Raw genomic sequence first — 24,742 nt, forward strand, 5'->3', positions numbered from 1 at the left:
TTGGAAAGTCACAAGATCACTTTTTATGAAGAAGAGCTGCCACCAGAAGGGCTGAGTCACAACAAGGCGTTGCACATCACCGTGCAATACGAAGATTATTTTATCACCAGAATCCTGATTGATGGAGGGTCCAGCCTCAACATTTGTCCGTTGGTAACACTCAGGACATTGGGAAAGGGGCTGCATGAGATCAAGGACGGGGCCATCAACGTCAAAGCTTTCGAGGGTTCCCAAAGGTCCACTATTGGGGAAATAAGCCTGTGTTTGCAAATGGGGCCTACTTGGTTTGATGTTGATTTTCAAGTGATAGACATGCCATCATCTTACAATTTGTTGTTGGGACGACCGTGGATGCATGCCACTAGGGCCGTAGCGTCAACACTACATCAGGCGGTGAAATTTGAGTGGAACCACCAAGAGGTGATCATTCACGGCGATGGTAGCAATCCCATATACAGTCGCCAGACCATCCTAGTAATCGGAGGTAGAAGAAAGATAGGCGAGGAGACCTATCACCACATCAAGCGAGTCAACGCCGTTGATAAGGACAAATGGTGGGACAATAAAATTGAAATCATATTGAACTAGAGTGGATACGAACCTGGCAAGGGACTTGGCAAGAACCTCCAAGGAATCGCTAAGCCTATCAAACTAAAGAAATACGGCACCACCTTCGGTTTGGGATATGAGTACACTTGGGAGGAATTCAACAACTGGTCACCACCATGGCGCGGTCCTTACTATCCGCTAGAGTAGCCAATACCACATTTGAAGCATACTTTCCAGCCAGCCGATGTTATCTATGGGTCAGAAGAAAAGGAAACACTGACAGTAGTGAGGAATTTGTTCCTAGAAGACGATGATATAGATTGTGTTGTTGTTTTCGAGGAGGAGGGGGAGGAAGTGCCTTTCATACAGGCATTAAGTAGAGGATCATTCCTCAATAACTGGACCATCAGAACCATCAGAGCCCGAAAAGCCTCGGGGTAGCAAGGCTAAACAAGCATCATGCACTATCTTTTATTTTTACTTGTTGACTTTCCTTTTGCATTTTAAAATTTCACAATAAGATCTTCAATATTCAAAACAGTTATGGAATTTATCAAAGCATTTCAATTTTCCCTATAGATCTTACTCTTATTATTTTCTCTCATTACTTTACTTATACAACATTACTATTACCTATCTTGATGAACCAATGACTGTGACATGCAACGAGACAACGCAACAAATGGACATAGATTCAGAGGAAGACGACATACAAAATGAATTTGTTAAGGAAGTTGAGAACTTTAAGAACAGGACTAAGTCCAACTTGGACGAGACTGAGATTGTCAACCTGGGAGATGTAGAAAACGTTAAAGAAACACGAAACAACATCCACTTAGCGCCATCAGAAAAGAAGGAATACACAGAATTTCTAAGGGAATATGAGGACATATTCGCCTGGTCGTACGATGACATGACTGGTTTGAGCACATCTATTGTGGCTCATAAACTTCCAACTGATCTAACATGTCCGCCGGTAAAGCAAAAGCTCAGAAAATTCAAGCCTGATATGAGTCTGAAAATCAAGGAACAAATCACCAAGCAAGTCAAAGCTAAGGTTCTCAGGGTAGTAAAATACCCAATATGGTTAGCCAACATTGTGTTAGTACCAAAGAAGTACGGAAAGGTCAGAGTCTGTTTTGACTATCGGGATCTCAACCGGGCTAGTCCAAAAGACGACTTCCCCTTGCCGAACATACACATCCTGATCGACTATTTCGCCAGGCATGAGTTGCAATCATTTGAAGATTGTTCGCTAGGAATCATCAGATCTGGATGGATGAAGAAGATGTTGAGAAAATAACTTTCATTACGCCGTGGGGGATGTACTGTAACAAGATGATGTCGTTCGGCTTGAAGAATGCTGGGGCCACCTACATGAGGGCCATGACTACCATCTTCCACAATATGATACACAAGGAGATAGAGGTGTACGTAGATAATGTTATTATCAAGTCCAAGAAAACCACTGACCACATAGAAGATTTGATGAAGTTCTACAACAGATTAGGGAGGTACAACCTGAAACTGAATCCCGCGAAGTGTGCATTTGGGGTTCCTGCCGGAAAACTACTTGGGTTCATTGTAAGTCACCGAGAAATAGAACTGGATCCATCAAAGGTTAAAGTTATTCAAGAATTGCCACCGCCAAAGAACAAGAAGAACATAATGAGTTTCATGGGGAGACTTAACTATATCGGCCGGTTCATAGCACAATCTACAGTTATCTGTGAGCCAATCTTTAAGATGTTGAAGAAGGATGCCGCTACCAAATGGACCGATGACTGCCAAAAGGCCTTCGACAGAATCAAGGAGTACTTGTCAATAGCACTAGTTTTGGTCCCTCCCGAGCCAGGTAAACCTCCATTACTCTACCTCGCAGTATTGGACGGAGCATTCGGTTGTGTTCTGGGGCAACATGATGAAACAGGGAGGAAGGAGCAGGCCATCTATTACCTCAATAAGAAATTCACCCTGTACGAGGCCCGATGTTCTCTGTTAGAACGCACCTGTTGTGCTTTAACTTGGGTAGCTCAGAAGTTGAGGCACTACTTCTTTGCCTACACTACATATCTCATATCAAGGATGGATCCTTTGAAGTACATATTTTAGAAGCCCATGCCTACCGACAAGCTAGCCAAGTGGAAAATCCTGTTGAGTGAATTTGACATTGTCTACGTAACTCAAAAAACGATCAAAAGACAGGCGCTAGCAGATCACCTTGCCGAGAATCCCGTGGATGAAGAATACGAACCCCTAAAAATGTATTTTCCTGATGAAGAGGTATCATTCATAGGAGAAGATATTGTAAAATCCTATGAAGGTTGGAGAATGTTTTTGGATGGAGCAGCGAATTTCAAAGGAGTCAGCATAGGAGCAGTGCTAGTATCAGAAACTAGCCAGCATTATCCGGTGTCTGCCAAACTTAGGTTTCCTTGCACCAACAACATGGCCGAGTACGAAGCCTGCATCTTAGGGCTCAAGATGTCCATTGGCATGAACATTCAAGAGCTACTAGTAATTGGGGATTCAGACTTGCTGATACATCAGGTCCGAGAAGAATGGGCGACCAAGAACTCCAAGATACTTCCTTATCTGCATCATGTATAGGAGTTGAGAAAGAGGATAACAAAAACAGAATTCCAGCATGTTCCCAGAGTCCAGAATGAGTTTGCCGATTCATTGGCTACCCTATCATCCATGATACAACATCCAGACAAGAACTTCATTTATCCTATTCCGGTAAATATCTATGATCAACCAGCTTACTGTGCTCATGTCGAAGAAGAAGCAGATGGAAAGCCTTGGTTTTATGATATCAAGGAATATTTGGCAATAGGAGAATACCTAGAACTTGCGAACACTACTCAAAAGCGCACACTTCGAAGGTTGTCTAACAATTTCTTTCACGGCGGAGGAATCCAATATAGGAGGACCCCGGATTTGGGATTACTAAGGTGTGTCGACGCGAAGGAAGCATTTAAACTACTAGAAGAAATCCATGTTGGAACTTGCGGTCCACATATGAACGGTTTTGTCTTAGCCAAGAAGATACTCCGGGCTGGTTACTTTTGGATGACTATGGAAACAGACTGCATCCAGTACATCCGAAAATGCCACTGCTGCCAGATACTTGCAGACATGATCAAGGTACCCCCAAATGAGCTTACTGCAACAAGCTCATCATGGTCGTTCACTGCCTGGGGAATGGATATTATTGGACCAATCGAGCCTGCCACCTCCAACGCGCATAGGTTTATCCTAGTAACAATCGACTATTTCACCAAATGGGTCGAAGAAACATCTTACATAGCAGTAACCAAGAAAGTTGTGGCATACTTTGTCCGCGACCGCATCGTTTGTCGATTCGGGATTCCAGAATCAATCATTACTGATAATGGCTCCAACCTCAACAGTGACTGTTGATACCCAATTTTTCCCTATATATTTTTTATATGCAAAATACTTTCAAAATATAAGGTATATGCATATATAAGTATGTCCCAAGGTTTACTATTTTTCTCTTGATTTTTATAGATTTTTAAATCTATTTATTGCCCTATTTTATCAAGAAAAACCCAATAATTATCTCCAAAATTATCATTTTGGGTGATTAACTTATTGGATTCTTATATTTATATTAAAATATAGCTGGCATAAGTTTTGCATATTTTTACAAATTTATTTAGTAGTTTTTAAGCTAAACTGCGTATAATTGCGATATTAGCCAATTTTTAATTGCGATACTAACCAAAAGATTTAATTATTTTCATAATTGTAAAATTGACTCTAGTATTTTTAATTTGATAATTACGTATTATTAATCATTTTAGTACCTTTAATTTATTTCCAAAAATTATTTTACTATTTGTTATAAAATAAATAAGGGAAAAATGGCTATTTAAATATTAACCCCGTTTATTTCAATTTTAGCCTTATTTGAACCTCCAATTGAACCCAATTTTAAAACCAATTACCATGACCCACTCCCTGTTTGAACCTACCCAAACCCAACCCTGTTAAACTGCCCCACCTACTCAATTAATCCAGGCCGTTGATCAAAATAATCAACGACCACCAAATACCCTTTCCCTTTTTAATCCCGACCTACCCCCTAACCCTAACCATTTCACAACCCCAACTTCCTCTAAAACCCTGCACTCTCTCAAACTCTATCAAGTCTTCTCAGAACCTTAGCCGCCTCTCAACGCTTCCACCCTGAAAGCCACCGGAATCCATGGCTTCCAGGGCTATGGGAGTCTTATACCTACCTCCTGTTGGTCTTACACTCCTAATCTCTGAAGATTCAAGGCCTTCCTTGAAGGTTTGCACCCATACCTCTGCCAGTTCAAGGTTCCAGAGTCATCGTCGGCCTTGCTCCGGCATACCATGGTGTTTTGAGCGTGGTTCTGACTTCTCCGACTCAGATCGATGACCTTTTCAATGCCTTTCTCATTTCTAGGGTTCTTTTGAAACCCTAACCCTTCAAGGTTTTCTTAGATCTCTTTATATCCGTTGTGCATCTGTGCTCTCTTTGAGTTTTCAAACGATCTCCCTAACTTTTCTTTCGAAAATTACTTTTCAAACTCTTTCTTTTATGATTTAGGGTTTTCTAAAAATGCTTAAGTGTTTCTCTGACTTTCTTTTTCTTTTCGTTTGTGTGTATTTGCCTCTTCTGTGTTCTATATTTTCCTTCTACCATGTATGTTCTTCTACTGTGCTTTCTATGTTCCATTCTTGTATGTTCTTCTACTGTGCTTTCTATACTATGCTCTTGTATGCTTTTCGACTATGTCCTACTATTTTCTTCTACTATGTTCTGGTATGTTTCGCCTACTGTATTCTTCTACTGTGTTCTTATTATTTTTCTTCTATTGAACTTTGTTTCTTTTAAAAGGATCTTCTTAAGCATGCTTTCTTCTACTGTTCTTATCAGTCTCTTCTCATCATGTTTCAAATTAGTTTCTTTACTCTGTTTTCCTTGAACCCCTCTACTGTATTTACATGAGTTCTATTGCTGGAAGATGCATGTTAGAAGTTTCAGTTCTTTTCTGAAACCTCTAAACATGTTTCGATTCGACTACTTGCCTCCTCATCTCTGCACTTGATTCAAGGTGGAAACCCTAGAATTTGGGGGTTTTGCGGAGGTTTGATTGAACTAGGGTTTTATTTTAGAACCTTTACCTCTTTCAGACTGACTTTTAATCTCTGAACTGAGTTTGGACATCTTTGTTTTCATCCAATGCTGAACTTTTTACTAAACTCTTCTACACTGGATTTTTTCTACTGATTTACACGATAGTCTTCTTTCATGCTCACATGCTCCTTATATATGATGAATTTTCCTCTAAATGATTTTCAAATTTGCAATTAGTGCAAACGTCCTTCTAATATGGCTCGATTGATTTCTTTCCATTGTTTGCGGCTTCTCCCTGTTACTCGGCCTAAGTTAAACCCTTCTTCATCTTTTTTGACTCGGTTAATTCATGCAAAATCTCGAACTTATTTGATTTACTGTTTGTTAATTGATTTTCTTACCTTTTTTGCACAAACCGTGTATTTCAAAACCTTGTCCTTAAATAAATTTTTATGTATTTGCCGCTGATTTCATATTGTGCACAAAGTGCTTGCTCAATTTCTTTCATTAAATGGTTTTCACTCGTTTGAACCTGAATCCCTTAATTAAGGGAAGCCTTATGTAATTGATTGACAATCAGTTCCTTAACTATTTTTCTTGCCTTATTTCTGTCAGATTTTTATACTATAAAAGGCACGACCCTCTTCACACACTACATCATCAGAATCCTTCTAAACTCATACTCTCTCTTAATAATATTCTCTTCTTGACTGCATTGTGGCCTGTTTTACAAGACTTACTGCTTTCCTTTACTTGTTTCCCTAAAAACTGGTATGTCCTGATTTAATTCTTAGCACCACAACAATGTGTAATTACTTCTCTTGTATACATATTCATCTGCTATTTCGGTATATCTCAGTACTTAAATTAGCATGCTGATTTTCTTATGTGTGTTTTGTTCACCCCTATGTGTTTTGAGTTGTGACTTAACATATGGCAATGTAATTTGTTGTCCATGACTTAAGTTTGAACCACTAGGGTCTTGACCTCTAAGCAAACAGGCCAGAGGGTGTGCTAGCATCTCCCATTGCTGGATATGTCCTTCAGCTCGCTTTTCTGTTGCCTTTTGCAACTTCCCATTCCCCTATACCCTTATATGTAATGATGTGAGCTGCTTCCCTTTTCTCTTTTCCCCTTTCAGAATCCTACTTATGCACGTGCACTCTCTCTTAGTCCCTAAGTTCTGCCCCCCTCTTGTGAGCCTTGCCTTGGGACCTCGAGCTCCCTCTGAACTTGGACACCTGAGGGCTGACCCTTCCACACTACACCATGGCTTAATCCGTGATACATTTGGGTGTAAGCACTTCCCGGAGTTCATATGATACTCTTAAGGAACTCTAACGCACCCCAAATAGGAGAAAGGATTTGAATATGATCTCTTGGAGTTGATTTACTTCATACTTCAGACAGGAAGTCTGAATCAGGCACTCCTTGGTTGTACTTTTTAATTTCTGATGTATTTTTTTACTTTACTTTTTCTAAGTTGTAATAAATTTGTAATAAAACTCTCGGGGATGGTTTGTGAAAAGGAGGGATAAATATGTATGTAAAAGGGGTAGATATCCTACTCATAGGGAATTTCTGATTTCTGCATATCACATAGATATCCTGCCTATAGGAATTCTGCACTTTCATATGTAGATACTATGCCTATAAGGAATTTTGCACCCATATAGATATCCCGCCTATAGGTTTCTGAAATTCTGCATTCATATGGATATCCTGCCTATAGTTAAATTTCTGCGTTTCTCATATAGATGCCATGCTCATAGTTAACTGGAAATCTGAATCCTGCATATGCATCTGTCACTAGGCAAACCTGTTTATAGGGCTTAAATAACTAACTGCATTTAGATATCATGTTCATAGGCTTCAACGAATTACAACACTTAGATGCTATGCCTATAGGATTTCTGCACTCTTGCCATGTCTGTAAAAAGGTTTAAAATCAACAACGCCTAGAAAGCATGCCTATAGAAATTAATAACCAAGTCTGAAACGTCTCACTCGCCTACAAATCTAAAATCATTTTCTAACGTCTGCAGAATTTATGATCTTTTGTCAAAACTCGTCTTTCCTAAATAACGGACAACCTTTTTCTAAAATTAGTATACTTATCTTTTCTGAAATCAGTAGATATCATGCCTATAGATTTTCGTCTAACGCTTAGGCAAGCCGTAGGATAGTTTATGAACTGAATCATACTTTTATCAGCTACAACCAGCAGACAGGCCTGATTCGGGCTTTTTATCTGAACTATGTAATAAATCAATCTGCCTCCACCGTTTAAGTTTTAATCAGACCCTAAACAGTACATGCAAGTCATGCTACATTATGTGCTTTATTTGGTTTAAAGGAGGTTTGTTTGAGCCCTTCTATTTGTTTATATGCTTCCCCAAACTTGTTATATGTGTTTTATTTGTTCCCTTAGTGTTTTACCTGTTGAAACCACAAATAAGCCTAATACCTCCTCCATCTAGGATTAGTAGTCCCAAGTGCCTCCGGGGCTGATATGATTGGGGCGGGTAATAGCATGCAATAAGTAAACGAGACCATTCCACGCTTTAATACCTTAATGGGGTGGAAAAGGGTAGACATGGACATGATGACCATGCGATAACATCACGTGTAGCCCCTCATTGAGGAGTGATTACCAGATGTTGTGTGGGGTGATCCATATTATTAATAAACCTAGGACCCCCCTTCCCTTTGTTTTCTTTGATTCTTTTAAATCTTTTAAACCATTTCTTTTAAGAAAATCAACTCTTTAGTTCCTTTTTCTTACTTTTGTTTATTTGTAACCATTACGTGAAAATCCCCTCTTATTTGAAGCCTTTATTTGCCTATGTGTTATTTGCACTTATGTCACAACAATAGTTTGGTCGGGAACCACACTAGTGGATCCTGAGGGGTGCCTAACACCTTCTCCTTGGGATAATTTCAAGCCCTTACCCAATCTCTAGTTACTCAAAATAAACCCCTCCTAGTGTCAATGCACTTTAATCATTAGGTGGCGACTCTTTAATTCAAAACCAAATTCTCGAATGGGAACGAGTTGTCTCCTAAATGTCAAACCCGATTTCGCAAGAAAAAGCAGGCGCGACAGCGTGGCGACTCTACTGGGGATATATTTTAGGCTTCTACCATTTAAAGCTATTACTGTGACTTTATATTTCTTATGTGCCTTGTTTGCATTTAATTCCCTCTTCTACTGCAAAAAAAAAAAACTAACTTGTCTCTTGTTTCTTTCACTGCTTTCCTTTACTGCACTCCTTTATTACTATTTTAAGTTATTGTAATTATTACTTTATGAACGTGCAAATACGTGATAAATTGTTTTAATTATTGCTTAAGCATGTTTTCAACATCATATTCCACTCGTGCCAAACAAATACCGTAGCAACGCTTATAATGAGTGGTTGCTCTCTTCCGATATTATCACCCTTTAAATCCGGCAAAGGCGTATTTGCAGTAAAACCAGTCGATCAACGGTGTAGTAGACGGTTCCATGCCTTTCCCTCTTGAGTTGTCCGCTCAAGTGTACCAGTCTAAAGTCACAGTAATAGTCAAACCTAGCCGAGTCTATTATGTTGTTCGCATAATGACTCTTTAAGATAGCCTTATCTGAAGTCCACTAGGTTTCTCAAAACCCAAATGGACACTATCACGTTTGTGCATTTATTTGGAGAACTAAATGCTTTTATGCCAATTATTGGTATTTAATAGTCGAGTCTGGTAGGGGTAAGGGCCTAACCCTTTTGTCTTGAAGAAGCATGGAGCACGAAGTCCCCAGATTCGGCATGGTCACAAACATCCACCCAAGGTTGCTAAGTTGGTGGGAGGATCTTTATTCCAGTGATCAGACTCTTGTCCGGAAATACCTAGGAAATTTACCTTCCCTCCTGGAGGTCCAACCCAACAACAAAATCATAAAAGCTGCTACTCTGTTCTAGGATTGTGATAGGTCTGTATTTTGCTTTGGAGAGATTGAGATGACACCCCTACTAGAGGAAATATGAGGATTGGCTGGTGTACCATGGGAGACCTCGGGTTTGTTAATGCCGGAAAATCGCAAGGGTAGAGGTTTTCTGAAAATGATGGGCCTAAAGAAGAATCCAGACTTGACATGTTTGAAGGAGTCCTACATTATCTTTGATTATTTGTACGAGAGATACGGTCACAATAAATCCTACGTACATATTTGGATGAGTTCGCCCTTACATCGTTAGGGCATATTCACCGAAGGGTCTTTGTCTTCATGTTCTGCTTTTTGGGAATGATAGTGTTTCCAATGAAGAAAGCAAGGATCCACACCAGGATAGCCATGGTCACCAAAACTTTGATGGAGGGAATTGGTGGACAACCATTTAGCATAGTGCCCATGATCATCGCAGAGATATACCGAGCCTTGGAAAAGTGTCAACAAGGAGCCCCACACTTCGAGGGCTGCAACTTGCTACTCCAGCTCTGGCTCATGGAGCATCTTCAAAGGGGTGAATATTGGCAAGATATTCAGCATAGAGACTGGGACGACCATATAGCCTTCTATCAACCAAGGCGAATGAACTACATGCCCAACATGTTTGCTCAGCCAAAAGATGCCAAGGGGTGGGTGGAGCTGTTTGAAAATCTAACTGAGGATCAAATATAATGGATGTTCGAGTGGTTCCCTACTAAAGAGTTCATCGCCCGATCCAGTGACGCACCATTTCTGATATTGATCGGTTTGAGAGGAACCTACCCTTATGTCCCTCTCCGAGTTATGATACAGGCTGGTAGGAAGTAGGGTATACTAAGGGTCGACAAGATAAGTCACTTCCGGGTTGACTTCCAAGCTGATGACAGTCCTTATAAGTGCCAAGCTCAGCATATGTAGCATTGCAAGATCATCATGGGAAGAGATACTATTGAACCAGATAATACCATGTTGGCTACACCCAATACTATTCAGGCTGGCTGGAGGATAATCACAATGGTCTGGGCCAACTCGGGTTTGTTCGAGGTCACAAAATCATTGATGAAAGGGCTGAAGCACAGGTCAAATATAATCAACTCCGCAAGAGGATTCAGGAATGTGAAAGCGAGCACCATAAGATTCAAGAAGCCCACCAAAAACTGACTGAAGAGTGGAAAGACATGGCTGTCAGTGCCAACAAGCGATTAGGATACTTGGAATAAGGTTTAGTGGAGCTGGAAAGGAAGTTTCTCAAGAGGATCGAGGACTGCCAGAATGCTGAAAGAAACAAGGGTGGACACCTGGCCAAAGCCTACCTGCTGCTGGAACTTTGCGAGCTAGTGAAGCTGTTCGATGGAGCCAAATATGCTGAGTCTGGGGAAGGTCCTTCTGGGAACAAATAGATAGGAGTGTTCTTTTACTTTATGAAATGTAATAAGGCCAATGGCCACTAGTGACATTTTATTCCTTGTTATTTAGTGTCGTTTTGGGATTCGTCTACTTTTTATCAATAAAATGAGGCATTTAGCATTCTATGTTCTCCAAATCAATTTGTCTCTAGGCCTACCTCGGGTACAACGAGGCTCCCAAATTAGGACGCGATGTACATTCTTGCACTATGTGTTTAAATATCGCAACACTTTCTTATAATCCCCACTGACTTGTTACCTTTTTGTTTTTACTTTTTGTTTATTTACTCCCCTCCCCAAAAGTTAGTTCGTACATTCTGACATCATCATCATATTACACAAGATCAAAGGGTCCTCCACCCACTCCTCCTCCTAGTCCTATCAGAAGCAGGAACAAAGAAAAGATGGAAGATTTGAACAAAATCAGAAAGGAAAACTCAACTGAACGGGTAGAGGTCACTCATGGTGCTCAGGTCTCCAAAGAAAGTGCGTCCCAACTCGAGCAGAAACTGGTGAAATTTCAGGAGGAACTTGATCAGGTTCGGAATCTGGAAAACTTGTTATTTTCCCTCACCACTCCAGATATCAATTTTCCAAATGCTCAGAACCCCACACCTCTACAAAACATCCCAAAACCACAAAACTATCCCGCTCTTCACCACCACTGCAACTACTTATCCCAAAACCTCTGAATTCCACAAATGACCATTTCCACCATAACGCCCCCATCTATGTGGAAACCATGCCACCCTCCACCTAACTTGTCTTAAGAACACCCACGTCTGATGATAAAAACACACTCATCAGGAACCTGGCTGCAGAACACAAGAGATTGACTAGTCGAATTCAGGGTGTCGAAGGAAGTAAGAGGATTGAAGGGTTGAACTACAAAGATCTTTGTATACAACAAAATGTCGAACTGCCTGAGGGGTAAAAATCTCCTAAGTTTGAGATGTTTAATGGTATAGGGGATTCGAGAGTCCACTTGAGAACATACTGCGACAAGCTGGTCGGAGTAGGGAAAGACGAAATGATTCGCATGAAGCTTTTCATGAGGAGTTTGAAGGGAGATGCTCTGTCTTGGTACATTATCCAAGACCCAAAGAAATGGTCGAACTGGGTGCGTATGACATCTGACTTTATGGACAGGTTCAGGTTCAACACAGAAAATCCACCAGATGTGTTCTACATCCAGAACTTAAAGAAGAAGCCCACGGAAACATTCCGCGAGTATGCCACTCGCTGGAGATTAGAAGCTGCTAAGGTTAGACCTGCTTTAGAAAAAGAACAAATGATCAAGTTTTTCATTCGGGCTCAAGGCCCGCAGTACTATGAAAGGCTGATGTTGATTGAGAGCCAGAAATTTTCCGACATCATCAAGCTAGGGGAAAGGATCGAGGAAGGCATCAAAGGTGGTATGGTTACAAACTTTGAAACTTTGGAAGCTACAAATAAGGCTTTACAGTCTGGTGGTACGTCCAAGAAAAGGGATGTAGGTGCCGTAATGGTTGCACAAAGAGCCAAATCCCCTATCAAATACTAAGCCTATCCGATACCTCCACTCATATACCAGCCTACCCCGAATTACCAAACACCCTCACCCTCTTACCAAGCTCTATCTCCTACTTACCAATCACCCCCACCTCCTACATATCAACCTACTTCACCCAGATATTCCTAACTCGCACATGTCTACCAAGCCTACAATGCTCAGCCATCTCACTATCAATTAACTCCCACACACCAAAACTTTCCTAGACCTCGACCAAATTTCGACTGCATACCCCCCAAACAGTATACCGCCATTGCTGAACCGATTGACCAGTTGTACGAAAGGCTCAAAACTGCTAATTATGTCACCCCTATCCCTGCTATAACCCTTGAAAACCCTTCTCCGTGGGTCAATCCAAATAAATCTTGTGCATACCATTCCGGCACGAAGGGACATACCATTGATGAATACCTCTCTCTGAAAGATAAGATCCAGACTCTGATCGATAACAAGATCATTATAGCAAATGATCCTACTCCGAATGTCCACAACAACCCTCTGCCGGACCATAAGGGTGGAGGTGTTCACATAATTTAAATAGAGGATGATTGGGATCCCAAAGGATCGATCGGTTTAATTACAGAAGGTGACAAACCAAAAAAGCCGATAGTCACCCTCAATTCGATCATAGTCCAGACTCAGCCTTCTAGGGAGGTTGAGGTAAACATGTCTGTACCACTTGAATTTGAAGAACCACCCCCTACAAAGATTCCAACACCAATTAAAGTCGAGTTTGGGTCTCCAACAAACGCACCCACACCGTATGAAATTGTTGTTTTACCCTCCAAAATACATGCTCCGTTCGGAGTAAAGGTGCCCATCCCAGTAACAATGTCGGCCGTAACACCGTTCCACACAAATGCCATACCTTGGGATTACGCAGCTGAGGCAAGAAGGAAAGGGAAAGCTAAATTCGGGGAAACAGTTGCGGCACAGGGTATAACAAGAATCGGTCGGGTTTATACTCCGGACTATTTAGTTGAGTCGAGTAAGCAGGCCTTTGGTCAGCCGACCATCACTGAAACCGGGCCCGATGAACAAGCCAAGGAATACTCAGTCATTGATCAGCTGAACAAAACACCGACACAGATTTCTATCCTAGATTTGCTGCAAAGTTTCGACATACATAAAAATGCCTTGTTGAAGGCGCTGAGTGAGGCATATGTACCAAGCAACATCACCAGAGGAGAAATGGAAAACATGGTAGGGCAGGTATTGGAAAGTCACAAGATCACTTTTCATGAAGATGAGCTGCCACCAGAAGGGTTGAGTCACAACAAATCATTGCACATCACCGTGCAATGCGAAGATTATTTTATCACTAGGATCCTGATTGATGGAGGGTCCAGCCTCAATATTTGTTCGTTGGTAACACTCAGAACATTGGGAAAGGGGCTGCATGAGATCAAGGACGGGGCCATCAACGTCAAAGCTTTTGACGGTTCCCAAAGGTCCACTATTGGGGAAATTAGTTTGTGCTTGCAAATGGGGCCTACTTGGTTCGATGTCAATTTCCAAGTAATAGATGTGCTGGCATCTTACAACTTGTTGTTGGGACGACTGTGGATTCATGCCGCTGGGGCTGTAGCATCGACACTACATCAAGCGGACAGGCGGGGAAACCTATTACCACATCAAGCGAGTCAATGTCGTCAATAAATACAAGTGGTGGGGCAACAAAATTGAGAGCATACTAAATTGGTGCGGATATGAACCTGACAAGGGACTTGGCAAGAACCTCCAAGGAATCACCAAGCCTATCAAACTGAAGAAACATGGCACCACTTTTGGTCTGGGATATGAGTTTACTTGGGAGGAATTCAACAACTAGCCGCCACCATGGCGCGGTCTATACTACCCACTGGAGCAGCCAATACTACATTTGGAGCATACTTTCCAACCGGCCGATGTTATCTATGGGTCGGAAGAAGAGGAAACACTGGCGGCATTGAGGAATTTGTTCCTAGAAGAAGATGACATGGATTGTTGTGTCATTTTCGAGGAGGAGGGGGAGGAAGGCCCTTCCATACAGGCCATAAGCCGAGGATCACACCTCAACAATTGGACCATCAGAACCACCAGTGCTCGAAAAGCCTTGGGGTAGCAAGGCTGAACAAAGCATCATGCACTATCTTTTATTTTTATTAGTTTATTTTCCTTTCACATTTTTGAATTTTCGCAATAAGATCTTCCAATGTTCAAAACAGTTATGAAATTTATCAAAGCATTTCGGTTTCCTTACAAATCTTACTCTTATTATTTTCTCTCATTACTTTACTTATACATCATTACTATTACCTATCTTGATGAACCAATGGCTGTGACATGCAACGAGACAATGCAACAAACGAACATAGATTCAGAGGAAGATGAAATACTGGAAGAGATTGTTAAAGAGGTTGAAAATTTTGAGAATAGACCTAAGTTCAACTTGGACGAAACTAAGATTGTTAACTTGGGAGATGCAGAAAATATCAAAGAAAATCGGATCAGCGTTCATTTGTCACCGTCAGAAAAGGAAGAATAAATAGAATTTCTGAAGGAATACGAGGACATATTTGCCTGGTCATATGATGACATGACTGGTTTGAGCACATCTATTGTGGCCCACAAACTGCCAACTGATCCGACATGTCCACCGGTAAAACAAATAAGCCTAATACCACCTCCCTCAAGGATTAGTAGTCCCAAGTGCCTCCGAGGCTGATAGGTTTGGGGCGGGTAATAACATGCAATAAGTAAACGAGATCATTCCGTGCTTTAATACCTTAACAGGGTGGGAAAGGGTAGACATGGATATGATGACCACGTGATAACATCAGGTGTAGCCCCTTACTGAGGAGTGATTATCGGATGTTGTGTAGGTGATCCATATTATTAATAAACCTAGGAACCCTTTTTCCTTTGTTTTCTTTGTTTCTTTTGAATCTTTTTAAACCATTTCTTTTAAGAAAATCAACTCTTTAGTTCCTTTTTCTTACTTTTGTTTATTTGTAACCATTACGTGAAAATCCCCTCTTATTTGAAGCCTTTATTTGCCTATGTGTTATTTGCACATAAGTCACAACAATAGTTTGGTTGGGAACCACACTAGTGGATCCTGATGGGTTCCTAACACCTTCCCTTTGGGATAATTTCAAGCCCTTACCCAATCTCTAGTAACTCAAAACAAACCCCTCCTAGTGTCCTAATGCACTTTAATCATTAGGTGGTGAATCTTCAATTCAAAACCCAATTCTCGAACGGGAACGAGTTGTCTCCCAAATGTCATAAACGCGATTTCACGAGAAAACGTGGGCGCGACAGTGACTTGATGAAAGCTATGTGTGAAGCTTTCAAGATCAAACACAAGAATTCTACAGCCTACAGACCTCAGATGAATAGAGCAAATACTTGCTTTATTTGGGTATCGCACCACAGTCCGCACATCAACTGGGGCAACCCCCTACATGTTGGTATATGGTACAGAAGCAGTCATTCCCACCGAAGTAGAAATCCCTTCCTTGAGGATCATACAAGAAGCTGAGCTCGCCAACGCAGAATGGATGAAGAGTCGTTACGAGCATCTGGCTCTTATAGACGGAAAGAGAATGAATACAGTTTTCCACGGTCAGCTCTATCAGAACAGAATGTCCAGATCTTTCAACAAAAGAGTCAAGCTGAGATAGTTCACACCAGGGCAGCTGGTGTTAAAGAAAATTTTCCCGCATCAAGATGATGCCAAAGGGAAATTCTCTCCCAACTGGCAGGGTCCGTATATGGTTCATCGGGTTCTAACAGGAGGATCCCTCATACTTGCGAAAATGGACGGAGAAGTCTGGCCAAAGTCGATCAATTCAGATGCAGTCAAGCGATACTATGTGTAATCCTTATACTTTCCTTTATGATATAATTTGAACTATGCCTAACCAGATTCCCGTTTAAGAGGGGATACGTAGGCAGCCCTATGGGTTCGGTCACAATTCAATAAAATTTTCATTCTTCCCCCCTCCCCCCGTAATTGGAAACTAGGGCAGAATTTTAAGGAGGACCCTCAAAATTCCAAAGCAATTTCAGCTAGTCATCGCAAGCAGCCGTCAGAAGCATCAACCTAGTAAACTGGGGCAGAATTTTGAGGAGGACCCTCAAAATTCCGTAACAAGAAAGGTTGCAATGTCTTGAACCACATCGCGGTCGTCAGTTCATCTAAAAAAAACTATTCTCGATTATTTATTTATGTTATATTATACTAATCATGCCTGTTTGTTACTAAAATTGCTTTATTTAGCAACACTACCCTAATGATACGTACAGTATCACCTGATCAGAGTCGAGAAGGTCAAGCAAAGCCAATATGGATATGAACTAACCTCCCCTCTACAAAACTCACGATATTTCTTTGGATGCATACATTTGGATTGCGAAAGCATCCGACATGCTATACATTCACGAGATAAACGATGTTCAGGAATACAACTCTCAGAATTGTTCATGTTTACCAGCATTTGCTACCCACGCACACCGGCGATATTCCCTATATCACAACATCCCCATCAGTCACAATGTCGCAATTTGCTATCAGCTAAGAAACTCTATTACCAATTGCCCTTTTATTTTAATTTCTGCATTGCATAAGACTACCATTCTGCCTTTCGAGACTAAGCAGTGTCTCCATCTACATTTCCTGCATTGTATAAGGCTACTATTCTGCCTTTCGAGACTAAACACTATCTCCATCTGCATTTCCTGCATTGCATAAGGCTACCATTCTGCCTTCCGAGACTAAGCATTGTCTCCATATGCATTTCTTGCATTGCATAAGGCTACCATTCTGCCTTCTGAGGTTAAGCTCTACCTCCACCTGCACTTGCATGGCTAAGAGATCGCCGCTTTATCTCACACTTGCATGGCTGAAAGATCGCCACTTTATTTTACACTTGCATGGCTGAAAGATCATCACTTTATTTTACACTTGCATGGCTGAAAGATCGCCGCTTTATCTTACGCGTGCATGGTTGAAAGATCGCCGCTTTATCTTAAACTTGCAGGGCTAAAAGATTGCCGCTTTATTTTACACTTTCATGGCTGAAAGATCGCCACTTTATCTTATACTTACATGGCTGGAAGATCGCCGCTTTATCTTACACTTGCATGGCTAAAAGATTGCCGCTTTATCTTACACTTGCATGACTGAAAGATCACCGCTTTATCTTACACTTGCATGGCTGAAAGATCACCGCTTTATCTTACACTTTCATGGTTGAAGGATCGTCGCTTTATTTTACACTTGCATGGCTGAAAGATTGCCGCTTTATATTACACTTGCATGGCTGAAAGATCGCCGCTTTATTTTACACTTGCATGGCTGAAAGATCGCCGCTTTTGCATTGCATGGGCTGAAAGATCACCAAATACTGCATCTCATGGGCTGAAAGACCGCCAAATTATCCAAAGGCGTCATTGTTCGGATGCACCATTTTCATAGACCGAGAACGCCATGCCATGGCCTGAGGATCTCCTTTAATCTTTTGCATATCATTATTCAAAAACTTTATTAGTTTGGAGGCATCATTCCCATAGCCCGAGAGTTTGGAGGCATCATTCCCATAGCCCGAGAGCATCATTTAATGTCATGCAAATCCTTTATTATACGCTTTATGGCCCAGAAGATCATGGTTTGAGGACGTCATCCTAACTGTCCAAAGACATCATTCATGGTCCGACGGGAACTTACATCATGTTTAAATTTACGCACAATATATGCTTGTATTGCTTATTTGTAGGTAAACCGGCAAGCAACGACTATCTTAGTAGGAGAAATCTCGCTCCAGTTCCCGCAGCCCTATTAGACCTTAACCATTCATCCCGACCTGAATATTGCGCCCGTTCTTGAAAAGGCCTCCATCAGCTTACTCCATCGACGGATCCTGAACTACACATGGACTGATTCCTGTAAGACCAGGGATATTTAGGCATCTTAGGAGACAAAGAACGACCAACCTCTTCAAACCATTTCATTCAGTCAAAATCGGCCATCATATCTTTACCTGACAACTCTTTCATCCTTCCCGGGTAAATAGGGGCAGCTGTTGATACCCAATTTTTTCTATATTTTTAATATGCAAAATATCTTTCAAAATAGCATGTATATGCATATATAAGTATGTTCCAAGGTCCTATTATTTTTCTTAATTTTTTAAAGATTTTAAAGTCAATTTACTACTCTGTTTTATCAAGGAAAACCCAATAATTGTCCCTAAAATTATTGTTTTGGTGATTTATTTATTGGATTCTTATGTTTATTTTACAATATAACTAATATATTTTTTCACGCATTTTTACAAATTTATTTGGTATTTTAAGGATAAAATTGCGTAATTGCAATATTAGCTATTTTTATGTTTAAATCAATCTCATGTTTATAAGATGGTATTTTGTATTTTTAAATTGATAATTATACGTTATAAGATCAGAAAAACCTCAAAAACTAGGGTTTCAGAGAAACCCAAACGGTGAGAAAGGCTTGGATATAAGCAGGAGGAGACAAGGCCAGGCTCGAAACAGACATGGCTTGCTGGAGCAAGGCCGGAGATGGCCGTGAAACTTGAATCAACAAGAGTCTGGACCCAGCTCTTCATGGTCAAGTCATGAGACTTCAGTAACCAAGCATGAGGAGACATAGAAGGCTGGTGGGTGGTGAAACCACCATGGATTCAGGCCAGGAGGTGGCCGGAGAAGATGGATGGAACTAATCAGAGAGAAAGGGAAGGGGGAAGGTTCTAGAGAGAACCAGAGATAGAGAGATAGAGAGAGAGTCGGTTGAGTGAGGAATGAGAGGGGTCTTGGGGGGTCGTTTGGTTTAATTAGGTAAGGGCAGATCTGGACCATTGATCAAAAATGATCAACAGCCAGGATTTAGTCTAGGTTGGGTCGGGTAGATTTAGTATTGGGCTTGGGTCTTGGGTTGGTTTAGTTTGGGTTGGGTATTGGGTTTAATTAGGCCAAATGTGGCTATAAGTTAATTAGCCCCTTTTTCCCATTTAATTTATAAAAACTAATAAACAAATTTCTGAAAATAAATTAAAAGCACTAAAATGACTGTAGACCTGTTCCATATCCATGTTTTCCCTAAGCTTTTAAATGATTTTCTGATATTTCTTTCAAAATTTATGCTTTCAAAGCCTTTATTTTCCGATCTAGGATTTTTAGATGTTTCTCTGATTTTTCTTTTTCTTTTGTGTGTTTCTTCTACTATGTTTCTTCTACTGTGTTCTTTCTGTTTCTCCTACTACATTTCTTCTATTGTGTTATCGTTAAGTTTCTGCTACCATGTTCTTATCAGTTTCCTCTACTGTGTTTTTAAGTTTCTGTTATTGTGTTCTTAATCAATTTCTTCTACTATGTTTCTCATTAGCTTCTTCTACTATGTTTCTTTTACTGTGTCTTGCATGTTGTTCTTTTAATATGCTTCTCATGAGTTTCTACTACTAAAAGAGCATGCTAAGGGTGTCAGTTCCTTTTTGAAACCTCTGAACCTGTTTCGATTAGTATATTTTCCTTGATTGCTTGTCCTCTCACCAATGCACTCGATTGATGGTAAAAACCCTAGAATTTAAGGGTTCATCTGAGTTTTGAGACCATTGGTTATGTGATTTGCTTGTGTTTCATCTTTGAACTTGCCTGATTTCAAAAACCCTAATCTTTTAGACATATTTGAGTTCCTGGAGTTGTTTTATCTACTGTTTCATTTAGTTTCAAAATTATTGTTTCAATTTTGTTTCTTCATATGATTCTGACTTTTGCTAAACTCTATAAGACCCTCCACTTGACCCTTTTCACATGCCTGATATTTGTGTGCTCTTTATATGTGCTGAACTTCCCTCTAAAAGGGCTTTAAATTTTTGATTAATTTCAGACTTCCTTTTGTATAAGTTTGATTGATTTTTTTCAATGTTTGTTGACTACCCTGTTACTCGACTTAAGTTAAAAACTTTTTCCAGCTTTTCTAACTTGGTTCATTCATGGACCATTGATTACAAAATCTCTGATCCTTGATTTACTGGCTACAAATTAATTTTTCATACCTTATTTATGCAACCGTGTATTTCAAAGCTCTGCCCCTAAAATAAACTTCTATGTATTTACCCTTAATTGCCTACATCGCATAAGATGTTTATTTGGTTTCTTTCCTTAAATAGTTTTACCTTTTGAGTTCGAATTCCTTAATTAAAGGAAGTCTTGTGTTGATTGATTATTAATTAACATCCAGTTCCTTAATTGTTTTCTTACCTTATTTATGCCTGTTTTTCACACTATAAATACACGACTCTTTCATTAGCACACCATAACTCATATTCTTTCTGAACTTACACTTACACGTAATAGTATTCTCTCTTCTTGTCTGCACTGTGGCCTATTTACAAGACCTACTGCTTTTCTCTATTTTTTTCTTTGAAACTGGTATGTCCTGATTTAAGCTTTAGCACCAGAAAAAAGTGTTTATTTACTACTTTCGTATCTATGTCTACTCACTGTTTCTATATAGTTCAATACTTACTTTAGCATGTTGATTTCTTTCTGCTTATTCTATTCTGAATCCCAAACCCCTGCCCCTATGTGTTTGAGCTATGGTTTAAGGCATGGCAATATGCAAATTATTGTCCATGAATTAAATTTGATTCCTTGGGATCCTAGACTCTAAATAGTGTGTTCTAACAAGCTTATGGGTGTGCTGGCATTCTCCATTGCTGGCCATTCCTACAGCATGCCCTTGCCTCTTTCAATTTACCTATTCCCCCTGAACCCCTTATATGTACTTATCTGTAGCTATTTCCCCCTCCCTTCCCCCCTTTTAGAATTCTGTTTCTGCACTTACACACTTTTTTAGTCTTTAAGTTCTGCCCCTCTCTTGTGAGCCTTGCCTTGGGATCCTTTGAGCTCCCTCTGAACTTGGACACTGGAAGGCTGGCCCTTCCATACTGCACTTGTCCTAATCTGATAATACATTTGGGTGTGAGCATTTCCCGGAGTCCTTTTTGAGGCTCTTAGGGAACTTTGACACTCTCGAATGGAAAAAAGGCTTTAGATCTTGATCGTGTGTAGTTGGTTTACCTCATATTTTAGACATGAAGTCTGAATCGGGCTGGTTGTACTTTTATTTGCATTTTTATGATGTATTTTACTTTATTCTGGGCTGTAATAATTTGTAATAAACTCTTGGGGATGGCTAGTGAAAAAGGTGGGTAACTATGTATGCAAAGGGTAGATACCATGCCTATAGGTCATTCTAAATTCTGCAACTCTCATATAGAAATCATGCCTATAAGTCATTCTGAAATCTGCATGCATATAGAAATCATGCTTATAGGAATCATGTCTATAAGTATGGAAATCTGAATTCTGCATATGCATATAGAAAATATGTCTATAGGTCCTTCTGAATCTTGTATATTCATTTTCATCTAGAAATCATGTTCATAGGTTTTAAACAATCAACTGCATATAGATATCATGTTCATGTCTTAATTCAAATTCCGCCAATTAGATACCATGTTTAGAGGTTAAAACCCGTCTTATGCATTTAGATATCATGTCTATAAGGGTTCTGTACTTTTACCATGTCTATAAGACTTCTGATCAACTACGCGTAGAAAGTATGTCTATAGGAATTTTTAAGCAAATCTGAATCGCTTCATTCACGTCTAGAGCTAATAAGTAATAATAAGGATTATCATTTGCAGAACTCATGGTCTTCGTAAAAACTTGCTTTCTTTAATAACCCGACAACCTTTTTAACCAATATGTAATCAACTTATTATTATTGCTTTCTGAATTCAGTAGATACCATGCCTATTGGATCCTTGTCCAACACTTGGGCAAGACTTAGGGCAAAGTTATAAACTGAATCTGTGCCATTAACTACAACCAGCAGGCAGACCTGATTCAAGCTTCTTATCTGAATTATGTAATAAATCAATCTGCCTTAACCTTTAAGTTCTTAATCAGACCATAAATATGTGAAAGTCATGCTAATTATGTGCTTTCTTTGTTCAAGGAGGTATATTTGAGATTTTTCTTGTCATGTTCTTTCCCCCAACTTGCTATACATGTTTTTGTATGTCGCCTTAGAATTTTGCATTTGAAACTACAAATAAGCCTAATATCCCTCCTCCTTAGGATTTGTAGTCCTAAATACCTCTGGGACTGATATGATTGGGACGGATAATAGCATGCAATAAGTAAACGAGACCATTCCACGCTTTAATACCTTAATGGGTGGGAAAGGGTAGATATGGATATGATGACCACGCGATAACGTCTCGTGTATCCCCTCACTGAGGAGTGATTACCGGATGTTTTGTGGGGTGATTCATATTATAAATAAATAGGGCCCCCTTTTTCCCTTTGTTTCTTCGTTTCTTCTAAAGATTTCAAACTATTTCTTGTAAGAAAATCAACTTCCTTTTAATTCTTTCCAATTTTGTTTGTAACCATTATGTTAAAGTCTCCTCTTATTTGAAGCTTTATTTGCCTACATGTTATTTGCACCTAAATTCACAACAATAGTCTGGACGGGAACCGCACTAGTGGATCCTAATGGGTGCCTAACACCTTCCCCTTGGGATAATTTTAAGCCCTTACCCAATCTCTGGTTACTCAAATCAAACCTTCTTGGTGTCCTAATGCACCTTAATCATTAGGTGGCGACTGTTCAATTCAAATCCAAAAATTCCCAAAAAAAGGAATGCGTTGTCCTCCCAAATGTCATAAACCCGATTTCACGAGAAAAAGGGGGCGCGGCAGCATGGCGACTCTGCTGAGGATTTTTTGGCTTTTACCATTTCAGACTATTATTATTTATGCTTCTTTATGCGCAATTATCAATTTGTTTCTTTCAATCATTCAATTTTCTTTTCGATTGCAAAATTGACTTGTCTTTTTGTTTCTTTCCTTTATTTCTCCACTTTTCTTTACTACTTTCCTTTGTTACTACTTTAAATTATGAAGAACTGTTGTATTTACTGCTTTCTCAATGTGCAAATACGTGACAACCTGCTTTAGTTATTGCATAAACACATTTTCAACATCATATTCCACTCGTGCCAAATAAAATATCATAGCAACGCTTATAATTAGTGGTTGCGCTCTTCCGATATTATCACCCCTAAATCCAGAAAAGGCATATTTGCGGTAAAACCAGTCGATCAACGGTGTAGTTGACAGTTCCGCGCCTTTCCCTCTTGAGTTGTCCGCTCAAGGGTACCAGTCTAAAACCCCATAGAAACCTTACTCTGTTTAATTGTGCATGCATCATGGTCAAACCTAGACGAGTCAGTTATGTTATCCGCATAATGACTCTTTAAGATAGCCTTGTCCAAAGTCCACTGGGTTTCCCTAAAATCCAAATGGACATTACCATGTTCTGGGCATTTATTTGGAGAACTAAATGCTTTATGCTAATTGTTGATGTTAAATAGTCGAGTATGGTGGGGGTAGGGTCTTAACCCTTTTGTTTTGCAGAAAATGAAGAATGAGGACCCCAACTTTGGTATGGTTAGCATACCCTCACTCTTTCTAGAATGGTGGAGGAGTCTTCCATCAAATGACCAAATCAATGAGTGGAAAGAGAGGGATGCCAAATCTAGCGAAAAGTTGGAATATCTAGAATACAGTCTGCTGGAATTGAAAGGAAAAGTGAGGAAAAGAGTCACCGCTGCTAGAACGCCGAGGGAAACGAAGGAGAACTCCTGGCAAAGGAATTTTACTGGTAAACCTATGCGAATTGGAGGATCTGATCAACGAGAGCATTCAACCTGAGGAAGGTCCTTCAGGGACCAAGAAGATAGGAATTTATCTTTTCGCTTTATAAAATGTAATAAGGCCAATGGCCATTAGTGATTTTCATTTCTTGTTTATTTAGTGTCGATTTGGGATTCGTCTTATTTTCTATTAATAAAATAAGGCATTTAGCATTCTAAGTTCTCCAAAACAATTTATCGCTAGGCCTACCTCGGGCACAAAGAGGTCCCCAAATTAGGACACACTTTAAATTCCCGCACTATGTGTTTAAACACTGTAATACTTTTTATGATCCTCACTAACTTGGTTACCTTTTGTTTTATTCTTTGTTTTTGCGTTTATTATTTCCCTCCCCAAAGGTT

The 24,742-nt window shown here is 40.0% G+C and overlaps 1 protein-coding gene across 1 annotated transcript; it reads left to right on the forward strand.

The window, feature by feature from the left end:
* The first annotated feature begins 1,198 nt into the window (after window positions 1–1,198).
* On the forward strand, window positions 1,199–24,398 carry LOC138881899 (uncharacterized). Its single transcript, XM_070162199.1, has 6 exons — window positions 1,199–1,675; window positions 2,296–2,404; window positions 2,846–2,978; window positions 3,083–3,198; window positions 3,314–3,906; window positions 24,102–24,398. The coding sequence occupies exons 1-6, from the start codon at window positions 1,199–1,201 to the stop codon at window positions 24,396–24,398; spliced, it is 1,725 nt and encodes a 574-aa protein (XP_070018300.1).
* The last annotated feature ends 344 nt before the right edge of the window (window positions 24,399–24,742 follow it).

This window comes from Nicotiana sylvestris, chromosome 11 (assembly GCF_000393655.2).
Source record: "Nicotiana sylvestris chromosome 11, ASM39365v2, whole genome shotgun sequence".
NCBI lineage: Eukaryota > Viridiplantae > Streptophyta > Magnoliopsida > Solanales > Solanaceae > Nicotiana > Nicotiana sylvestris.